The sequence below is a fragment of the Hyla sarda genome, chromosome 10 (assembly GCF_029499605.1).
Source record: "Hyla sarda isolate aHylSar1 chromosome 10, aHylSar1.hap1, whole genome shotgun sequence".
Taxonomy (NCBI): Eukaryota; Metazoa; Chordata; class Amphibia; order Anura; family Hylidae; genus Hyla; species Hyla sarda.
Genome location: NC_079198.1, coordinates 119,783,644 through 119,799,065, shown reverse-complemented (window position 1 = coordinate 119,799,065; position 15,422 = coordinate 119,783,644). Strand labels below are relative to the sequence as shown.

At 45.3% G+C, this 15,422-nt stretch overlaps 2 protein-coding genes across 5 annotated transcripts in view; one reads left to right on the top strand and one right to left on the bottom strand.

Annotated features, from left to right (window-relative positions):
* PEX14 (peroxisomal biogenesis factor 14) overlaps positions 1-7,136 on the top strand; it is a 196,913-nt gene extending 189,777 nt beyond the window's left edge. Inside the window, exons 8-9 of one of the 4 annotated variants that reach the window (XM_056543810.1) lie at positions 1,572-2,006; positions 7,040-7,136. In XM_056543810.1, the coding sequence (XP_056399785.1) occupies positions 1,572-2,004 (433 nt within the window). In that variant the 3' untranslated portion in view covers positions 2,005-2,006; positions 7,040-7,136. Of the gene's footprint in view, positions 1-1,571; positions 4,416-7,039 lie in introns of those variants that run through there. The other 3 variants (XM_056543809.1, XM_056543808.1, XM_056543811.1) reach the window with 3 other exon arrangements.
* The window catches only part of LOC130294231 (uncharacterized), a 40,140-nt gene continuing 27,600 nt past the window's right edge, over positions 2,883-15,422 (bottom strand). The window contains exon 2 of the transcript XR_008848440.1: positions 2,883-3,020. The gene's annotated coding sequence lies outside the window, so the exon portion shown is untranslated. The remainder of the gene's footprint in view (positions 3,021-15,422) is intronic.

The window sequence follows — 15,422 nt, the reverse complement described above, 5'->3', positions numbered from 1 at the left end:
AGCGCCCCCTGTCTCTTTTTGCTTCTCCCTCTTGAAAACTCATCCTATTGTAGCCAAATCATTGCATCGCGTCTCAATGTAGATTTTTAATATGGCGGGGTCATTATTGACTACTGTATCTGATTCGGGAAGGATCAACCAACCATGTAATGCTTATGGAGAGCTCCTCTCTCTTCACCATGGTGCATATGTCAGGGGAGAAAAAGATTGGGCATTTTGTTCTTAGAGGGATAGGCCACCACCAGCGGTGTCTGGCAGCGGCTTTCTCCCCCCCTACTATTCAGAATACATGCAAGCTTGGCCAATCAGGAGAGAAGTTGAACGAACATTCAACCTAAAGCAATCTTGTGTGTTTAACCAGACCAAGGCTGGGTTCACACCACGTTTTTGCAATACAGTTCCCGTATCAGGTTTTTGATAAAAAAAAAAAAAAAACTGATTCCTCAAAACCTGACTAAACTGTATTAAAACTTGTGTACAAATTTTAATCTGTATACGGTTTGAAAAATGATGTCCGGTTGCATCCGTTTTTTAAGGAAAAAAAAAAGTATAAGTTTTTAACTTTTCATTCCATTATGAATAAAGTTTCACTTGTTTGATTGAAATTCCTCCCAAAAAAAAGGTGCAAAGTCAAAAACCGTATGGTGAAAACCGCATGGAACAGTACGCACATATGGTTCTCTACGGTTCCCATTGACTCCCATGTTAAAAAAAAAATAAAGTATACGTTTTAATACGGTTTTTCCACCCGGACCAAAAACCGTGGTAGGCTACGGTTTTGGGTACGGGAAAAAAAAACTGACAAACCCGTACAAGATGCAAAACGGACACAACATGATGCATCTTTTTCAATATAGAGTCAATGCATACGGTTTTCAATACGGTTCCATACAGTTTTCAAATTGAAAATGTATACGGGAACTGTATTGCAAAAACATGGTGTGAACCCAGCCTAATACAATGCAAGTCACCCTACTACTGTAGCAGCATCATATGATGGCAATGAAGGAAACATGCTTGCTGCAGTGGTGGGTAGAGATGAGCGAACTTACAGTAAATTCGATTCGTCACGAACTTCTCGGCTCGGCAGTTGATGACTTATCCTGCATAAATTAGTTCAGCTTTCAGGTGCTCCCGTGGGCTGGAAAAGGTGGATACAGTCCTAGGAGACTCTTTCCTAGGACTGTATCCAGCTTTTTGCAGCCCACCGGAGCACCGGAAAACTGAACTAATTTATGCAAGATAAGTCATCAACTGCCGAGCCGAGAAGTTCGTGACGAATCGAATTTACTGTAAGTTCGTTCATCTCAAGTGGTGGGCATAACTTGAAGCTCCTTAGAGCAGTGTTTCCCAAGCGGGGTGCCTCCAGCTTTTGCAAAACTACAACTCCCAGCATGCCCGGACAGCCTTCGGCTGTCCGGGCATGCTGGGAGTTGTAGTTTTGCAACAGCTGTAGGCACACTGATTGGGAAACGCTGCCTTGGAGCCTACAGTGTCATGTGCTGTTTGCTGTTGCCGATTTACTTTGACACGTGACTCGTTCTTTGTATTTTTTCTTTTTTCTTTACTAGGCGGCAGTTCCCACCATCTCCCTCAGCGCCCAAAATTCCAGCTTGGCAAATCCCAGTGAAACCTCCATCTTTACCAAATCAGTCGACATTAAACCATAACAGCAGCAGCGACATTTCTCCTGTCAGCAACGAGTCCGGTTCTTCGTCTCCAGTCAAGGAGAACCACAGCCCCGAGGGCTCGAAAGTCAATTCCCACCACTTGCCCGTTACCCGAGAAGAAGAAGATCCCGAGATTGATGTGCAGAGTCAGGTGCGTATGGAAGTCCAGGGCGAAGAGGAGGGGGAGGAAGATGAAGAGGAGGACGTCGGGCAAGTTGACGAAGAAGACTGCATGGGGGTCCAGACTGAAGACCGAAGAGGTGGCGATGGACAGATCAACGAGCCGGTGGAAAAGTTGCGTCGACCCGAGGGAGCGAGCAACGAGATGGACTGATGGTAAATGATTGAAGTTCTAAGTATTTCTCCTAGTTGCCCTCTCCCTACACCCCCCCCCCCCCCCCCCAACTCTCTTGAAGTCTCTTTGGGGGCGGGCGAGCCCCCCCATCATCTATCACCAGGTAACGGTGTGATCTTCTGTGGTACAGTTCTATATACGAAGGAGGAGGATCTTGCAGAGCAGGGTTTTTTTTTTTTTTAGTGCCCTGCGTTGTCTTTGTCCATCCAGCTATCATTGTGTCTGCATATGTGTAAATAAATAGCCAAAGTTCTGTTCACTTTCACAGCCCGGTGCACTTGTCAGCAGTCAGCCGGCATGCAAGGAAATGCGACAATGGACGGCAGGATGCAACTTATATCCTCAGTTTACGAGAAATACATCCCCTCTTCCAAAAATAGAGATGAAACTCAGAAACGTTCCTTTGAATTAATGTCAAATCACCCCCCCCCCCTGATTTGCACACAACATGTAATCACCGTTTGGCACACTATAAGCGTGCGTGCATGCGTGTGACACCGTCTCCAGACAGACACTTCTCGTGTGAGTGCTACACGTGTGGAAGTTTCCCAGCCTCGTTGGCAAATGGAGACATACAGAAAACATACTTCACCATTTAATGTCATATTATTGCGAGTTTTATATCTTCTCACTCTGACCATGACTGTAATCTTCAGTCATTTTGTTACCTTAATCATTCACGTCTCCCTGTCTTATTCGCACGTTATTGCTCAGTATTGGTTGTAAATCAGTTCTACAACCAGGCTGGAGGCACGCCAGGCACCTCACTCTTCACTGCCAGACATTCAGAGTCTTTAAATACTTGTACTTAGATATTCCCCTGTATTGCAGCAGATCAGCCATCAAGAGGAACTCGTCCAACCTTACGTATTTCATCCTCGCTCACTTCATCATCTTCTCTAGTGATTGCAGCGCTCCCTGTACTTGTCCTCATCTCGCGTTGATTTTTTTTTTAACCTTATTTCAGCTTTCTGAATATCTGTACTGGTACTCCACTGGGAAAAAAAAAACTAAACAGATTTACTTATATATAAAAAAAAAATCTTAATCCTTCCAGTATTTATAAGCTGCTGTATGCTTCTTTTCTTTTTGGATTTTTCTTTTCTGCCTGACCACAGTGCTCTCTGCTGACACCACTGTCCGTGTCAGGAACTGTCCAGAGCAGAATAGGGATTTGCTCCTGCTCTGGACAGAGGTGTCAGCAGAGAGCACTGTGGTCAGACAGAAAAGAAAAGAACTTCCTGTGGAGCATACAGCAGCGGATAAGTACTGGAAGGATTAAGATTTTTAAATAGAAGTCATTTACAAATCTGTTTAACTTTCTGGCACCAGTTGATTAAAAAAAATAATAATAATAATAATAATTCCAGTGGAGTACCCCCTTTAATATCCTTACTCCAAGCCTCTGTCATGATGTGCTTTTGGCAACTTACAATTCTACAAAATCACTTTAGGGTATGTTCACACAGGGATATGCTGTAGGTTTACTGCTGCAAAAAAAAAATCCAAGTAATCTTCATTGATCCTCAATTATTTACATAGTTTTTTTTATTTTTTTTAGTATTATTTTAAAGGTTAGAAATGTTGCAGCTTTTTTGCTGTAAGAAATTCACAACAAATCCCCATTTTTTTAAATAATTTTTCTATATTATCTTTATAGTTTCCCAACCACTATGTATGACTCCTATTATCAATTTCATATTTTTCCCTCCCATACCCCTTAAAACACATTTTATATTTCCCCCTTAAGGGTCTATTCACACGTACACGTGATTATTTAATGTGAAGGATTTTATGCTTCACATTTCAAAGTTATACAGATTTGTAAAAGTTAAACAGATTTGTAAATTACTTCTATTAAAAAAATCTTAATCCTTCCAGTACTTATCAGCTGCTGTATACTACAGAGAAAGTTACTTTCTTTTTGAATTTATTTTCTGTCCTTCCACAGTGCTCTCTGCTGACACCTCTGTCCATTTAAGGAACTGTCCAGAGTAGAAGCAAATCCCCAACCTCTCCTGCTCTGGACAGTTTCTGAGGTGTCAGCAAACTGAACACCGCTTCCAATCTGCGCAGGATACTCTACGTGTGAATAGACTCTAAAGGCCTTTTTACGCAGGCCAACAAGCTCCTGATCACAAGTGCAGATCTCAGTGATCGGCGCTCATTTATTGAGCCTTCACAAGACTTCATCGAATGGGACAGCCACACATCCCCTACATTATGGCTCTTAATGATGATTTTATTGGCCACGCAAAAGATCCAATTAAAGGGGTACTCCGGTGGAAAACTTATATTTTTTTTAAATCAACAGGTGCCAGAAAGTTAAACAGATTTGTAAATTACTTCTATTAAAAAATCTTAATCCTTCCAGTACTTATTAGCTGCTGAATACTTCAGAAGAAATTATTTTCTTTTTGGAACACAGAGCTCTCTGCTGACATCACGAGCACAGTGCTCTCTGCTGACATCTCTGTCCATTTTAGGAACTGTCCAGAGTAGGAGAAAATCCCCAATAGAAAACATATGCTGCTCTGGACAGTTCCTGAAATGGACAGAGATGTCAGCAGAGAGCTCTGTGTTCCAAAAAGAAAAGAATCTCCTCTGTAGTATTCACCAGCTAATAAGTGCTCGAAGTATTAAAATATTTTAATAGAAGTAATTTACAAATCTGTTTAACTTTCTGGCACCTGTTGATAAAAAAAAAAAAAAAAAAGTTTTCCACCGGAGTACCCCTTTAACTAACCAACAAGCGTTTTCTTGTCGGATGATTGCTGGCCCTTTTACATCAATCGTCCAATAATGGTCCAGTCAAAGAGGGCCTCAAAGGAGTTTTCCAGGGTAACACCTACCTCCCTGTGCATTAAAACAGCAAATGCCTGCATACTTACCTTCCCCACTCCCATAACACTGCAGCTGTCAGATCTTCTGGTCCCCAGGGGAGGAAATATGCAGGTGTTTGTCTTGTTAATGCACAGGGAGGAGATAGTAAACTATTTGGTTAATGTAGATCAGTGTGTTTCAACAAGGGTGCCTCCAGCTGTTGCCAAACTACAACTCCCAGCATGCCCGGACAGCCTTCGGCTGTCCGGGCATGCTGGGAATTGTAGTTTGGCAACAGCTGGAGGCACCTTGGTTGGGAAACACTGATGTAGAGAAACTTCTTAAAGGGGTACTCCGGTGGAAAACTTTTCTTTTTTTTTTTTTTTTTTTTTTTTTTTAAATCAACTGGTGCCAGAAAGTTAAACAGATTTGTACATTACTTCTATTAAAAAAAAAGTACTTATTAGCTGCTGAATACTACAGAGGAAATTCTTTTCTTTTTGGAACACAGGGCTCTCTGCTGACATCACGAGCACAGTGCTCTCTGCTGACATCTCTGTCCATTTTAGGAACTGTCCAGAACAGCATATGTTAGCTATGGGGATTCTCTCCTACTCTGGACCGTTCTTAAAATGGACAGAGATGTCAGCGGAGAGCACTGTGCTCGTGATGTCAGCAGAGAGCTCTGTGTTCCAAAAAAAAAAAAAGAATTTCCTCTGTTGTATTCAGCAGCTAATAAGTAATGGAAGGATTAAGATTTTTTTTAATAGAAGTAATTTACAAATCTGTTTAACTTTCTGGCACCAGTTGATTTAAAAAAAAAGTTTTCCACCGGAGTACCCCTTTAACTCTTCTCCCCTTATGTCTGCATCCATTCTTCTTACCTTCACATCGGTTCTTTTTCATACCTTTTCACCTGTTCTCCTTACCTTCTAGTCCATGTTTTTTCTTACCTTCTAACCCTATAGCTTCCTTCTCCATAGCGTCTCATCCATTCTTCTCCTTCTCACCTGTTCTTATTTACATCTCATCTATTCTTGCCCTTACCTTCTCACTGTTTTTCTCCTTACCACCCCATCTATTCTTGCCCTTACCTTTTCATCCATTTGTTTCCTTACCTTCCCACTTGTTCTTTTCATTTACATCCTCCATCAAACATTCTCGGGCTTTATGGTATGTTCACACGTCCATCTGTCCCCGTGTTATTTTTTTTTATCCCTATTTCGGTTCAGTTCTTGTAGGCTGTAAACGGATTAAAACCTTTTTTTTTTTTTAATCCCATTCATGTCAATGGGATTTTTTTTTACAATCCGTTTGCACACGTCTGCGCTCAAAAACAGCACATGCAGTATTTTTTCTTCCGTCAAAGAAACGGAAGAAAAAACTGATACAGTAAATTTAACATTGAAGTCTATGGAAAACAGATGAGCCTTTAATGTCATCAGTTTGCATCTGTTTTTTCAATCAGTTTTTTGATCAGTTTTTACTTCTGAGCATTCTCAGAACCAAAAAAAAAAAATGTTTTTGATTTATTAACTGAACAATAATGGATACAATCGGATAACATCTGTTTGCACTCGGTTTTTGTCCATTTTTATTTTTGACGGGAGAATAACAGGACGGGTCTAGACGGCCGTGTGAACGCAGCCTTAGTCTTTTTTTTTTTAAGGTTGCTAATCTGTATCTGCTAATAGACAACAGGAAACCCTAGATTGTGAATATCTGTATACTTGAGCTGTCCGTGTTACTATAATTGCCATGTTCTTGAGCATATTTTCGGTCTCATCCCCAAGTCAGAACAATGGCTATGATGCCATATAGGACCGATATATCTGCTTTTTATTTCCGTGGGTAGAATTTTTTGCTTCCCCTTTTTCTGCTTTTGATGATTACTCCATGGAAAAGGACAGAACATATGGGGTGTAGCTGCTTAATTTTACTTTGTCTGGGACAGGAAAAAACAAAAAATCCTTATTCATTGCATGAATGCAACGCCGCACATCCTTAATTTCATCAGCCAACTGTGCTCATTAGTGTGCTAATGTATAGATTTCCAGTAAAAAAAAATATAATTGTACATAATTGTAATAAAGATGAGTTAGACTATTTAATTTGGGCCTTCTAGTGTTTTATTCTTGGGTGTAATTTATGCAGCAAGGTCATATTCAGGATTTTGTTTTTCTCTTGGAAGTAATAATAGGCTATAGACTCAATATCCAGCTCGCCCTTCCTCCGCCATCAACAAGAGATCATCTCAAAAAGAAGAGATTGTGACTCACAACAAAAAAAATAACACAATGCACAGGTATGTGACGGAAATACACAGTCATCTCCATGGAGGAAAGCTGCACCCTGCATTAGTTTCATAGGTAAAATCTACATAATATGTTGACTCCCTTTATTTATTTTGTACTGATCTTGAATTGCATCATGTTGTCTAATCCACATCTTAAGCCTCAACTGGAATTCTGCAGCAATGCATTGTGGGAGCTCATATAACATGATTAGTATACACCAATGTTGATACATATATATATATTCCCAAATATATATATATAACACAAACAAGTATAAGTTAGCCAGCACTACTGATACCAAAACTATTCTATGGACCTGGCATACAGGTGCACGCTGCTAGGCTGAATAAATATACAGCAACAGGAGAATACAGCAGCAAACTGCTAGCACAAAGATACAGATAAAACATGAAATGCTATACAGCTATAGTGCAAAAAATGAAAAAATTAGGTACTTAGCTCACAATTTGGCGGCCAAATTGCTTGGACCATCCCACCACGGTAAGGTGACCTCATTGGGACGGACCCTACACTGTGAATATGCCTCTGTGTAATCAGTTCAACAGGCATTGCAAGGTCTGAGACATCCGCACCTTATACAGCACCTAATGGAGGTGGGTGGGGTGCAGGAGCCAACATGGAGTTAGCCACTCCCCATATGTATAACACAAACAAGGATAAGTTAGCCAGCACTACTGATACCAAAACTATTCTATGGACCTGGCATACAGGTGCATGCTGCTAGGCTAAATATACAGAAATATAGAAAAAGAATGTTCACTTGCATTCACCCATCTTGTGACTTGCTTTATTTCGGACAATTCTGTTGCGCTGGGAGACGACGGGATGAAGGTGCTCAGAGGCTAACAGCCGTTTTCACGTACAGCCGTGCCCTTCTTCCGGCCCGGGCTGTTAGCCTCTGAGCACCTTCATCCCGTCGTCTCCCAGCGCAACGGAATTGTCCAAAATACAGCAAGTCACAAGACCGGTGAGTGCAAGTGAACATTCTTTTTCTAAATTGCAAAAGTACACTAGCACTTGACTTCACTTAGCACCCCAGCAGTGAAACGTTATTTAGCAGCTACAGCCGCTGACACCGCAATCAACACTCCCATACCCAGATCTGAATATACAAACAAAAAAGAGCAGTGCCCTCCAAAATTGTTTACAAATAGAATATATATATATATATATATATATATATTTTTTTTTTATTATTATTATTTTTCATATATTTTTTTAATCTTTTGTCAGAACTAGGACACAACTTCTGGCTCCTGTGATAGCTCTTGCCATTCTACCTACAGTATATCAGTTGCTGATGATAGCAACTTAGAAAAACGTAGAACTTTTTTCCCCCAGACACAGCGCCACCCTTGTCAATAGGCTGTGTCTGGTATTGCATCTCGGTTCTATTTTAGAGAAGGTAACTTCCCAGACAAGAGTGGCACTGTTTCAAAAAAAAAAAAAAAAAAGGGGAAACCAAAAAATGTTTTCCTTAGATCATCAGTTTAAGGGGATACAATAGAATGTGTATTAAGTGGGGAAGGCTTATTAATTGTCTCCTAGGATACACAGATTTTCAAGTAGGTGAAAATGGAACATGTTCATAATATATTAGGTGCAAACTTTGTAGATGTTAGACACTTCTCTGGTTCCCACTTCGTGGATGCTGGACATGTCCAACAATAATTTGTCAATTTAGTACATTTAGTTTTGCAGCATTTAGGAGCTTGTTTTATCCGAATTTTAGAGGTAGACTTAAAAAGTGTCAAACAATACATCAACAGGGTCAGATGATATTCTATTTGAGGGCAGATTGACCCTCATCTGCTGTTGGCGAGCAAGTTTTCTTATGTTGGACATCAGCATAAACAAAAGAGATAAGTGCAGCCAAATGTCTGGCAGCTGATTTTCTCCCTATGGCAATAAACATGCATGCCCGACCACCATATTTCTTCTAGAAAGCAGTGCAGACAGGACAACGTAACTCTCAGCCTTAGTAATAAGTACTAGTAAGTTACCAAACCCTCTTTTCTGCAATCTATTAAAGGGATTGTGTCACCTTTAAATGCCATTTTACACGGAATGCTCATTCCCAATAGTTGGCACGTGTAAAAGGGCCAGCAATTAGCAAACATTCGTAGGCAGATTGCATCTTCTGTGTGGCCATATAAATTATCCTGAATGGGATGTGCAGCCGACACGATAGATCGAGCCTTGTGAAGGCTAAGCAAACAGTATGATCGGGGGCTCTAAGAATTATCAGTGATCAGCTATCTTCAACAGTCCTATAGACAATGAATAAAGAAGCAGTGTGATCATATACAGTCATGTCCGTAAATGTTGTCACCCCTGAAATTTTTCAGGAAAATGAAGTATTTCCCACAGAAAAGTATTGCAGTAACACATGTTTTGCTATACAAAATGTACAAACAAGAAAGTTGCAACAGCACTCTAGGTCAAAAAATGGAGGCTCTTAGCGCACTTTTTGATCAAAATGTGTCCCCCCATCCACCACGCGGAGGTGGCCTCATATCGGATGGGACCCTAACATGATAACTCACCTCTGCTGTGCATATAGCCTCTGACTGTGTGACATGTTGTTTTGCTATACACATGTTTATTTCCTTTTCTCTATCGGCTCCATTGGGGGACACAGACCATGGAGTGTATGCTGCTGTCACTAGGAGGTTCGACACTATGGCAACAAGAAAAGTTGGCTCCTCCCAGCAGGATATACCCGCCCACAGGCACCTGAGGTAATCAGTTTAAGCTTAGTGTCTAAGGAGGTGGACATGGTCTGGAGTTCTCTCCAGACCAGGTCTTATGTTTTATTATTTTCCTAGTTAGGGAATATGTTAGATTTTTATTCCATTTTCTTTCCTGTTTTCAGGTGGGGACTCAGCTCACTGTTTTCAGGTGGAACTGCGTCTCACCGTTTCCCCATTGCGAGTAAGAGGGCACAGACATTGCTTATATGCGCTGTTCACCCCCTCTCGCCAAGGTCAGCGCCTGGGTTCGTACCTCATGGGTCCGGGTCACCCTATCTCCTTGCTCGCCTCGCTCACACATGGTAGCCCGGCATGATGCAGGTGATAAAAGCTGGCTGAAGACTTCATAGAAAGACTTCATGAGGTAAGTTCTTCTGACTGAGGTGAGTATATTTCCCTTTCTCCCTTAGTTGCAGATTTGCAACATCTCGAGACCCTCAGTTTTTGGCCCACCTTTCTCTTGGGTCTAATGGGGCTGGCCTGGACAGGGGGTCTTTTATTACTGTGAGCAGTGGCAGTTTGGATGAGCAGTGGCAGTTTGGATGGGGCACAGCTTATTTCACTTTATTCATATGTGTGTGTGGAAACGACTGTGTGTGTGTTTTTTACATTGAAGCGGCTGACAGCCGCGGCGTTCTTCTATGCGGCGCTCTGAGCACCGGCTTACTTTCACTTTCAGCATCGGCTGCTGCCGGCGGCGTCTAGTCCACTCAGTTCCCCGCGAGCGCACATGCATTCGCATGTGCGCTCGGGGCAAGGAGCGGGCGCCATTACGGGACTTCTTGTTAATACTTCGGCGGCCCGGTGCGCTTTAGCTCAGCCCACCCAGGGCCGCGAACTGTCAGTGTGCGAACTGTCCACCAATCAGCGCTGTGGCAGAATTATGGTGGCAGGGGCCAATCAGCGGTGCCCTCTGCTCCTAAAACGCCCCTCCCTTGCTATTGGCCGGCATTTCTCCTCTCTGACAGACTGGAGACCACCACGGGTTCGAGTCCCGAGGTGGGACAGAGTGTTACAGTGTTGTGGTTTAATTTTAAAATTGGCCCATTGTGGTCTATGGGGATCTCAAGGCATGTGAAAAAGTATGATAAGCAGACTGTATTAGCAACACAGTGGAGTGGAACACAGTCTTGGGTGAGAGAGGCCCAGAACGGCCTCCCTCTAAACAGTTAACTGGAGTGTTAGCCACTCCTTTAATCTGTTAACTCTATATCTCTAAACTGTCTGGTTCTGCTGAACCACTTGTTCTGCCTGCTCCACTGCTCCCCCAGACCCCCCTGCTACTCTACCCGGTGGGTTCAGCCACCCTTCCAGCCTGGGTTCCCTCCCTCTCCCAGTCTATATCCGACTTGGCTCAGGTCTCCCGTTATGTGGTGACTGCCTTGGAGAGGCCCTCCCTACACCGGCCCTCCGGAGGGTCCCGCTCTCCCCCTTTTCTGACGCTCTCACAGCATCATAGGGGTGTGTCATCTGACTCATCTCCCGAGTCTTCTGGCAGGCACGGGCGCTCCCCTCGCAGGCATCGCCCCGTTACTCCGACCTGTAGCAAGCGTCGGTCCTCTAGAGAATGCTCCCAGGGTCACCGCTCTGGCTCTCCAGACCTGCGTACCAGGTCTGTCTCTCTCTCTCTTCCAGGGCCGCCTCACACGTTCCCATTCACCTGGAGAACTTGTGGAAGAAGTTTCTGATTCGGCCTCCGACTCAGAGGACCGCACGGATGTGCCTAATGTGGTGTACTCATTGGTTGCGGCCATAAGAGACACCTTCCATCTAAAGGACCCAGGAACTTCGGACTTGGCTCCAGAAGTCTCCTTCTTCGTGCCCGACCGGCACCCAAGACTTTCAGCTCTCAAGCTGAATTTTACGCCCTGCTGGCATCCGCCTGGAAGCACCCTGACAAGAAGTTTCAGGAAACTAAGAAGGTTCAAGCGCGGTATTCCTTTGCCAAGGACCTCATTGCTCGGTGGACCTACTCTCCAACTGTGGATCCACCGGTCTCCTGCCTCTCTAAGGCGCCTACCTGGCCGTTGGCTAATGCGGCTGCCTTCAAGGATCCAGCAGACATGAAGGTGGAGGCTTTGGCAAATTTTGCCTTTTGAGGCAGCAGGTTCTTCCTGCTTTTGCTTCTGCCTGGGTATCAAGGCCCTTTCAGAATGGTCTCCCAACTCTGCCAGGGTAGTCTTCAAGATCCTTCCGGGGGATTTCTTTAATCTGGCTCTCCGATGCTCCGCAGATGGAGATTTTCTGTGTTCTGCTTCCATGCGCAGCCACTGTGCTGCCTTTGCCACAAGCTACCTGGAAGCCACCGTCCCTCCATGTGGCTTAAAGCCTGCATGCGGGCGCCACCTTCAGGAAGTGAGGCGACGGGTGGAAAAGAGTTCTTTATTACCTCTGGATAAGGCTCACAGAACCGCTTTCCGTCATAAGTCCTCCTTCCGGTTTTGCAGACCTTTGGTACCTACAAAGAGTACCAACAAAGGGTCCAGCCAGGCGCCTTCTCGGGAAGAGGTCTCCTTCTTCCGAGCCCGTTCCTCCCGGAGGTCGGCTATGTGTTCCGGATGTTTTGCGGCCCCATCAGGCACCCGTAGGCCTTCCTCGGCCTGAAGGGTCGCCCCCACCCGCCTACCTTTCTCGGGTGGTTGGTCGCCTCTTACTCTCCGGGATGCCTGGACCATGCAGCTCCTTTTTTTATCCAGGGAGTAATTGTCCCGGTTCCTTCAGGGGAACATTTTCGAGGTTTGTTCCAACCTCTTTGTGGTCCCCAAGAAAGGCGTTTCTGTTCGCCCAGTCTTGGTTCTCGGGTATCTCAGCCAGCGTCTTGCTTTCCCATCCCGAATGGAGTCTCTCCATTCGGTGCTGGTGTCCTTGGTGGACTTCAAGGATGCCTGCCTCCACATCTCATTGTTTCCCGGTCATCAGCGGTACCTCCACTTTGCATTTCCGGACGGTCATTATCTATTGTGGCTCTCTGTTTCGGTCTCACCACTTCTCCGCGGACCTTTTACCATAGTCCAGATCCTGGAGAGTCTTAGTCTCAACCTCCAGACCTTGTCTCACTTTGGTTGGATGGCCAATTGGGACAAGTCCAACCGCTCTCATGAGGCTCCAGTTTGACGTGGCCTCTGCCGCTTTCGACTCCGCCGACCGATCGGCTGACTCTCTTATCAAGAGTCCGATGAATTAGGCACCCTGCTCCAGTTTCCATTCGCTTTTGCATGGATGTCCTGGGTCGGTTGGCAGCGGTCGTGGAGGCCGTGCCATTTACCCAGTTTCATCACCGACCTCTTCAACTGGTGATTCTCTTCCGGTGGGACAGGTCTCCATTGTCTCTCGGCCGCAAGATCGTTCTCTTTTATCAGTCTTGTCGGTCCCTTCTATGGTGGCTTAGTTCCCCCCTTGCTTTTTTCGGGAACGCGACTTCCTGCCCCTCCCTGCCAGTCTGTCAGGCTGGGGAGGTGTTTTCAAGGACCGGCCGGTCTGGGGTCTTGGCTCCCAGAGAAGCCCTTTTCCCCTTCAACATTTTGGGGCCTAGGGCAATTCTTTCTTTGCTTGCTTCTTGGGAAATTCCCTTATGGGCAAAACTCAGGTTTCCGGCCATCTCAACTATCTTCAGTCCGGCCTTCCCTGGGATGTGGTCTTCTCGGCCTGTCCTCAGTCGTCCAAGGCCAGTGGTCCCTACATCCAGGGGTGTTTGCAGTGATCTGCAACCCCTGGGGCACTCCAGGCGTGGGCCTCTGCTGTCCCGCCACAACCGAAGCGTTCCTCTCTCTTGGTCAGGCTTTGCCCTACCTTATCTGTTTAGTGGTCGGGCTTTGCCCTACCTTATCTGTTTCCTCCCCTTCATCTCTTTTCGGGGCCCTGAGGAAACTCACAGTGGGGTGTTTCTGCCATTCTCGTGGCCCAGCCTTGCTCCGGCGGGCGTGGTACGTCGTCGTGGTCAGGCTCCTGAATGACTTAACGCTGCGCTTTCCCTATCGTCCAGACCTCTTCTCTCAGTTCTCCTGTGTCACCCCTATTTACCGTCACTGCTTTTGACGGCGTGGCAGTTGAGACAGCAGTTTGGAGGACCCGCGGTTTCTCTTCCCAAGTGGTTCACACCATGCTGAGGGCTCACTAGCCTTCCTCTGCAAGATTTACCACCATACCTGGCGGTCTTACTTTTGTTGGTGTGAAACTCAGCCTTTTTCTCAGGTCCTGGTTTTCCATTCCTGACCCCTTTCCAGTCGGGGCTGGCCCAAGGGTTGGTTTTCAGCTCCCTTAAGGGTCAAGGTTTGGCTCTTTCCATTCTGTTTTCAACGTCCTCTGGCATTCAATTATCATGTCCGAACCTGGTTCAGGGAGTGGCACAAGCTGCCCCTCCTTATTAGTACCTTTCTTTCCCTTGGGACTTATACTTGGTCTTAGGTGCCCTGCAAGGCGCCCCCTTTTGAACCTTTCAGGGACATTTCTCTTCGTCTCCTTCCCCGGAAGGTGGCGTTCCTTATTGCTCTTACCTCTGTTAGGAGGGTGTCAGAGCTGGTAGCTCTCTTATGCCGTTCTCCCGTCCTGGTTGTATACCAGGACAAGTTGTTTTCCGTCCAATAAGGACACTCATTTTCATCTCAATGAGGACATCGACCTACCATCCCTTTGTTCGGCCCTTTCTCATCCTGGAAGCGTTTGTTCCAAATCTGGTTGTGGTGAGGGCTGTTCGGACTTATCTCTCAGTCACTCTTTCCTTTCGGCGGTGTGACTCCCCCTTTTTGTTTCCCAGAAGGTTGTCGGACAGGACAACCTGCTTCTACGGCCACTATTTTTCGGTTGATCCGGTCTACTATTTCGGGAGCTTACTGCTGCAAGGGGAAGATCCCACCCTTCAGGGTTTTGGCTCATTCCACCCGTTTTTCGGGGCATCCTGGGCCCTCCGCTACGTGGCTTCGGCCTTGCAGTTCTGTAAGACGTCTGCGTGGTCGTCTTTGCACTCTTTCTCAAGGTGCTACCAGTTTCATACCTTCGCATTAGTTGATGCTACTCTGGGCTGTAAGATGTTGCAGACGGCGGTGGTCCCACCGTCCACCTGTCTGATTCCTTCCCCACCCAAGGGACGGCTTTGGTACGTCCCATGGTCTGTCCCCCAATGGAGCCGATAGAGAAAAGGAGATTTTTTATGCTTACCGTAAAATCTCTTTCTCGAAGGATCCATTGGGGGACACAGCTCCCACCCCTTTTTTCTGCTGTTCCTACTTCAGTTATCTGTCTGAAGGTGTGTTCAGTTGCCTTTTCTTCTGGTTGCTCGGACAGTTTGTGGTTTTCTCTTGACCTGTCGGTCTTCTCCTATTGCTCTGGGACTAAAACTGATTACCTCAGGTGCCTGTGGGCGGGTATATCCTGCTGGGAGGAGCCAACTTTTCTTGTTGCCATATTGTCGAACCTCCTAGTGACAGCAGCATACACCCCATGGTCTGTGTCCCCCAATGGATCCTTCGAGAAAGAGATTTTATGGTAAGCATAAAAAATCTCCTTT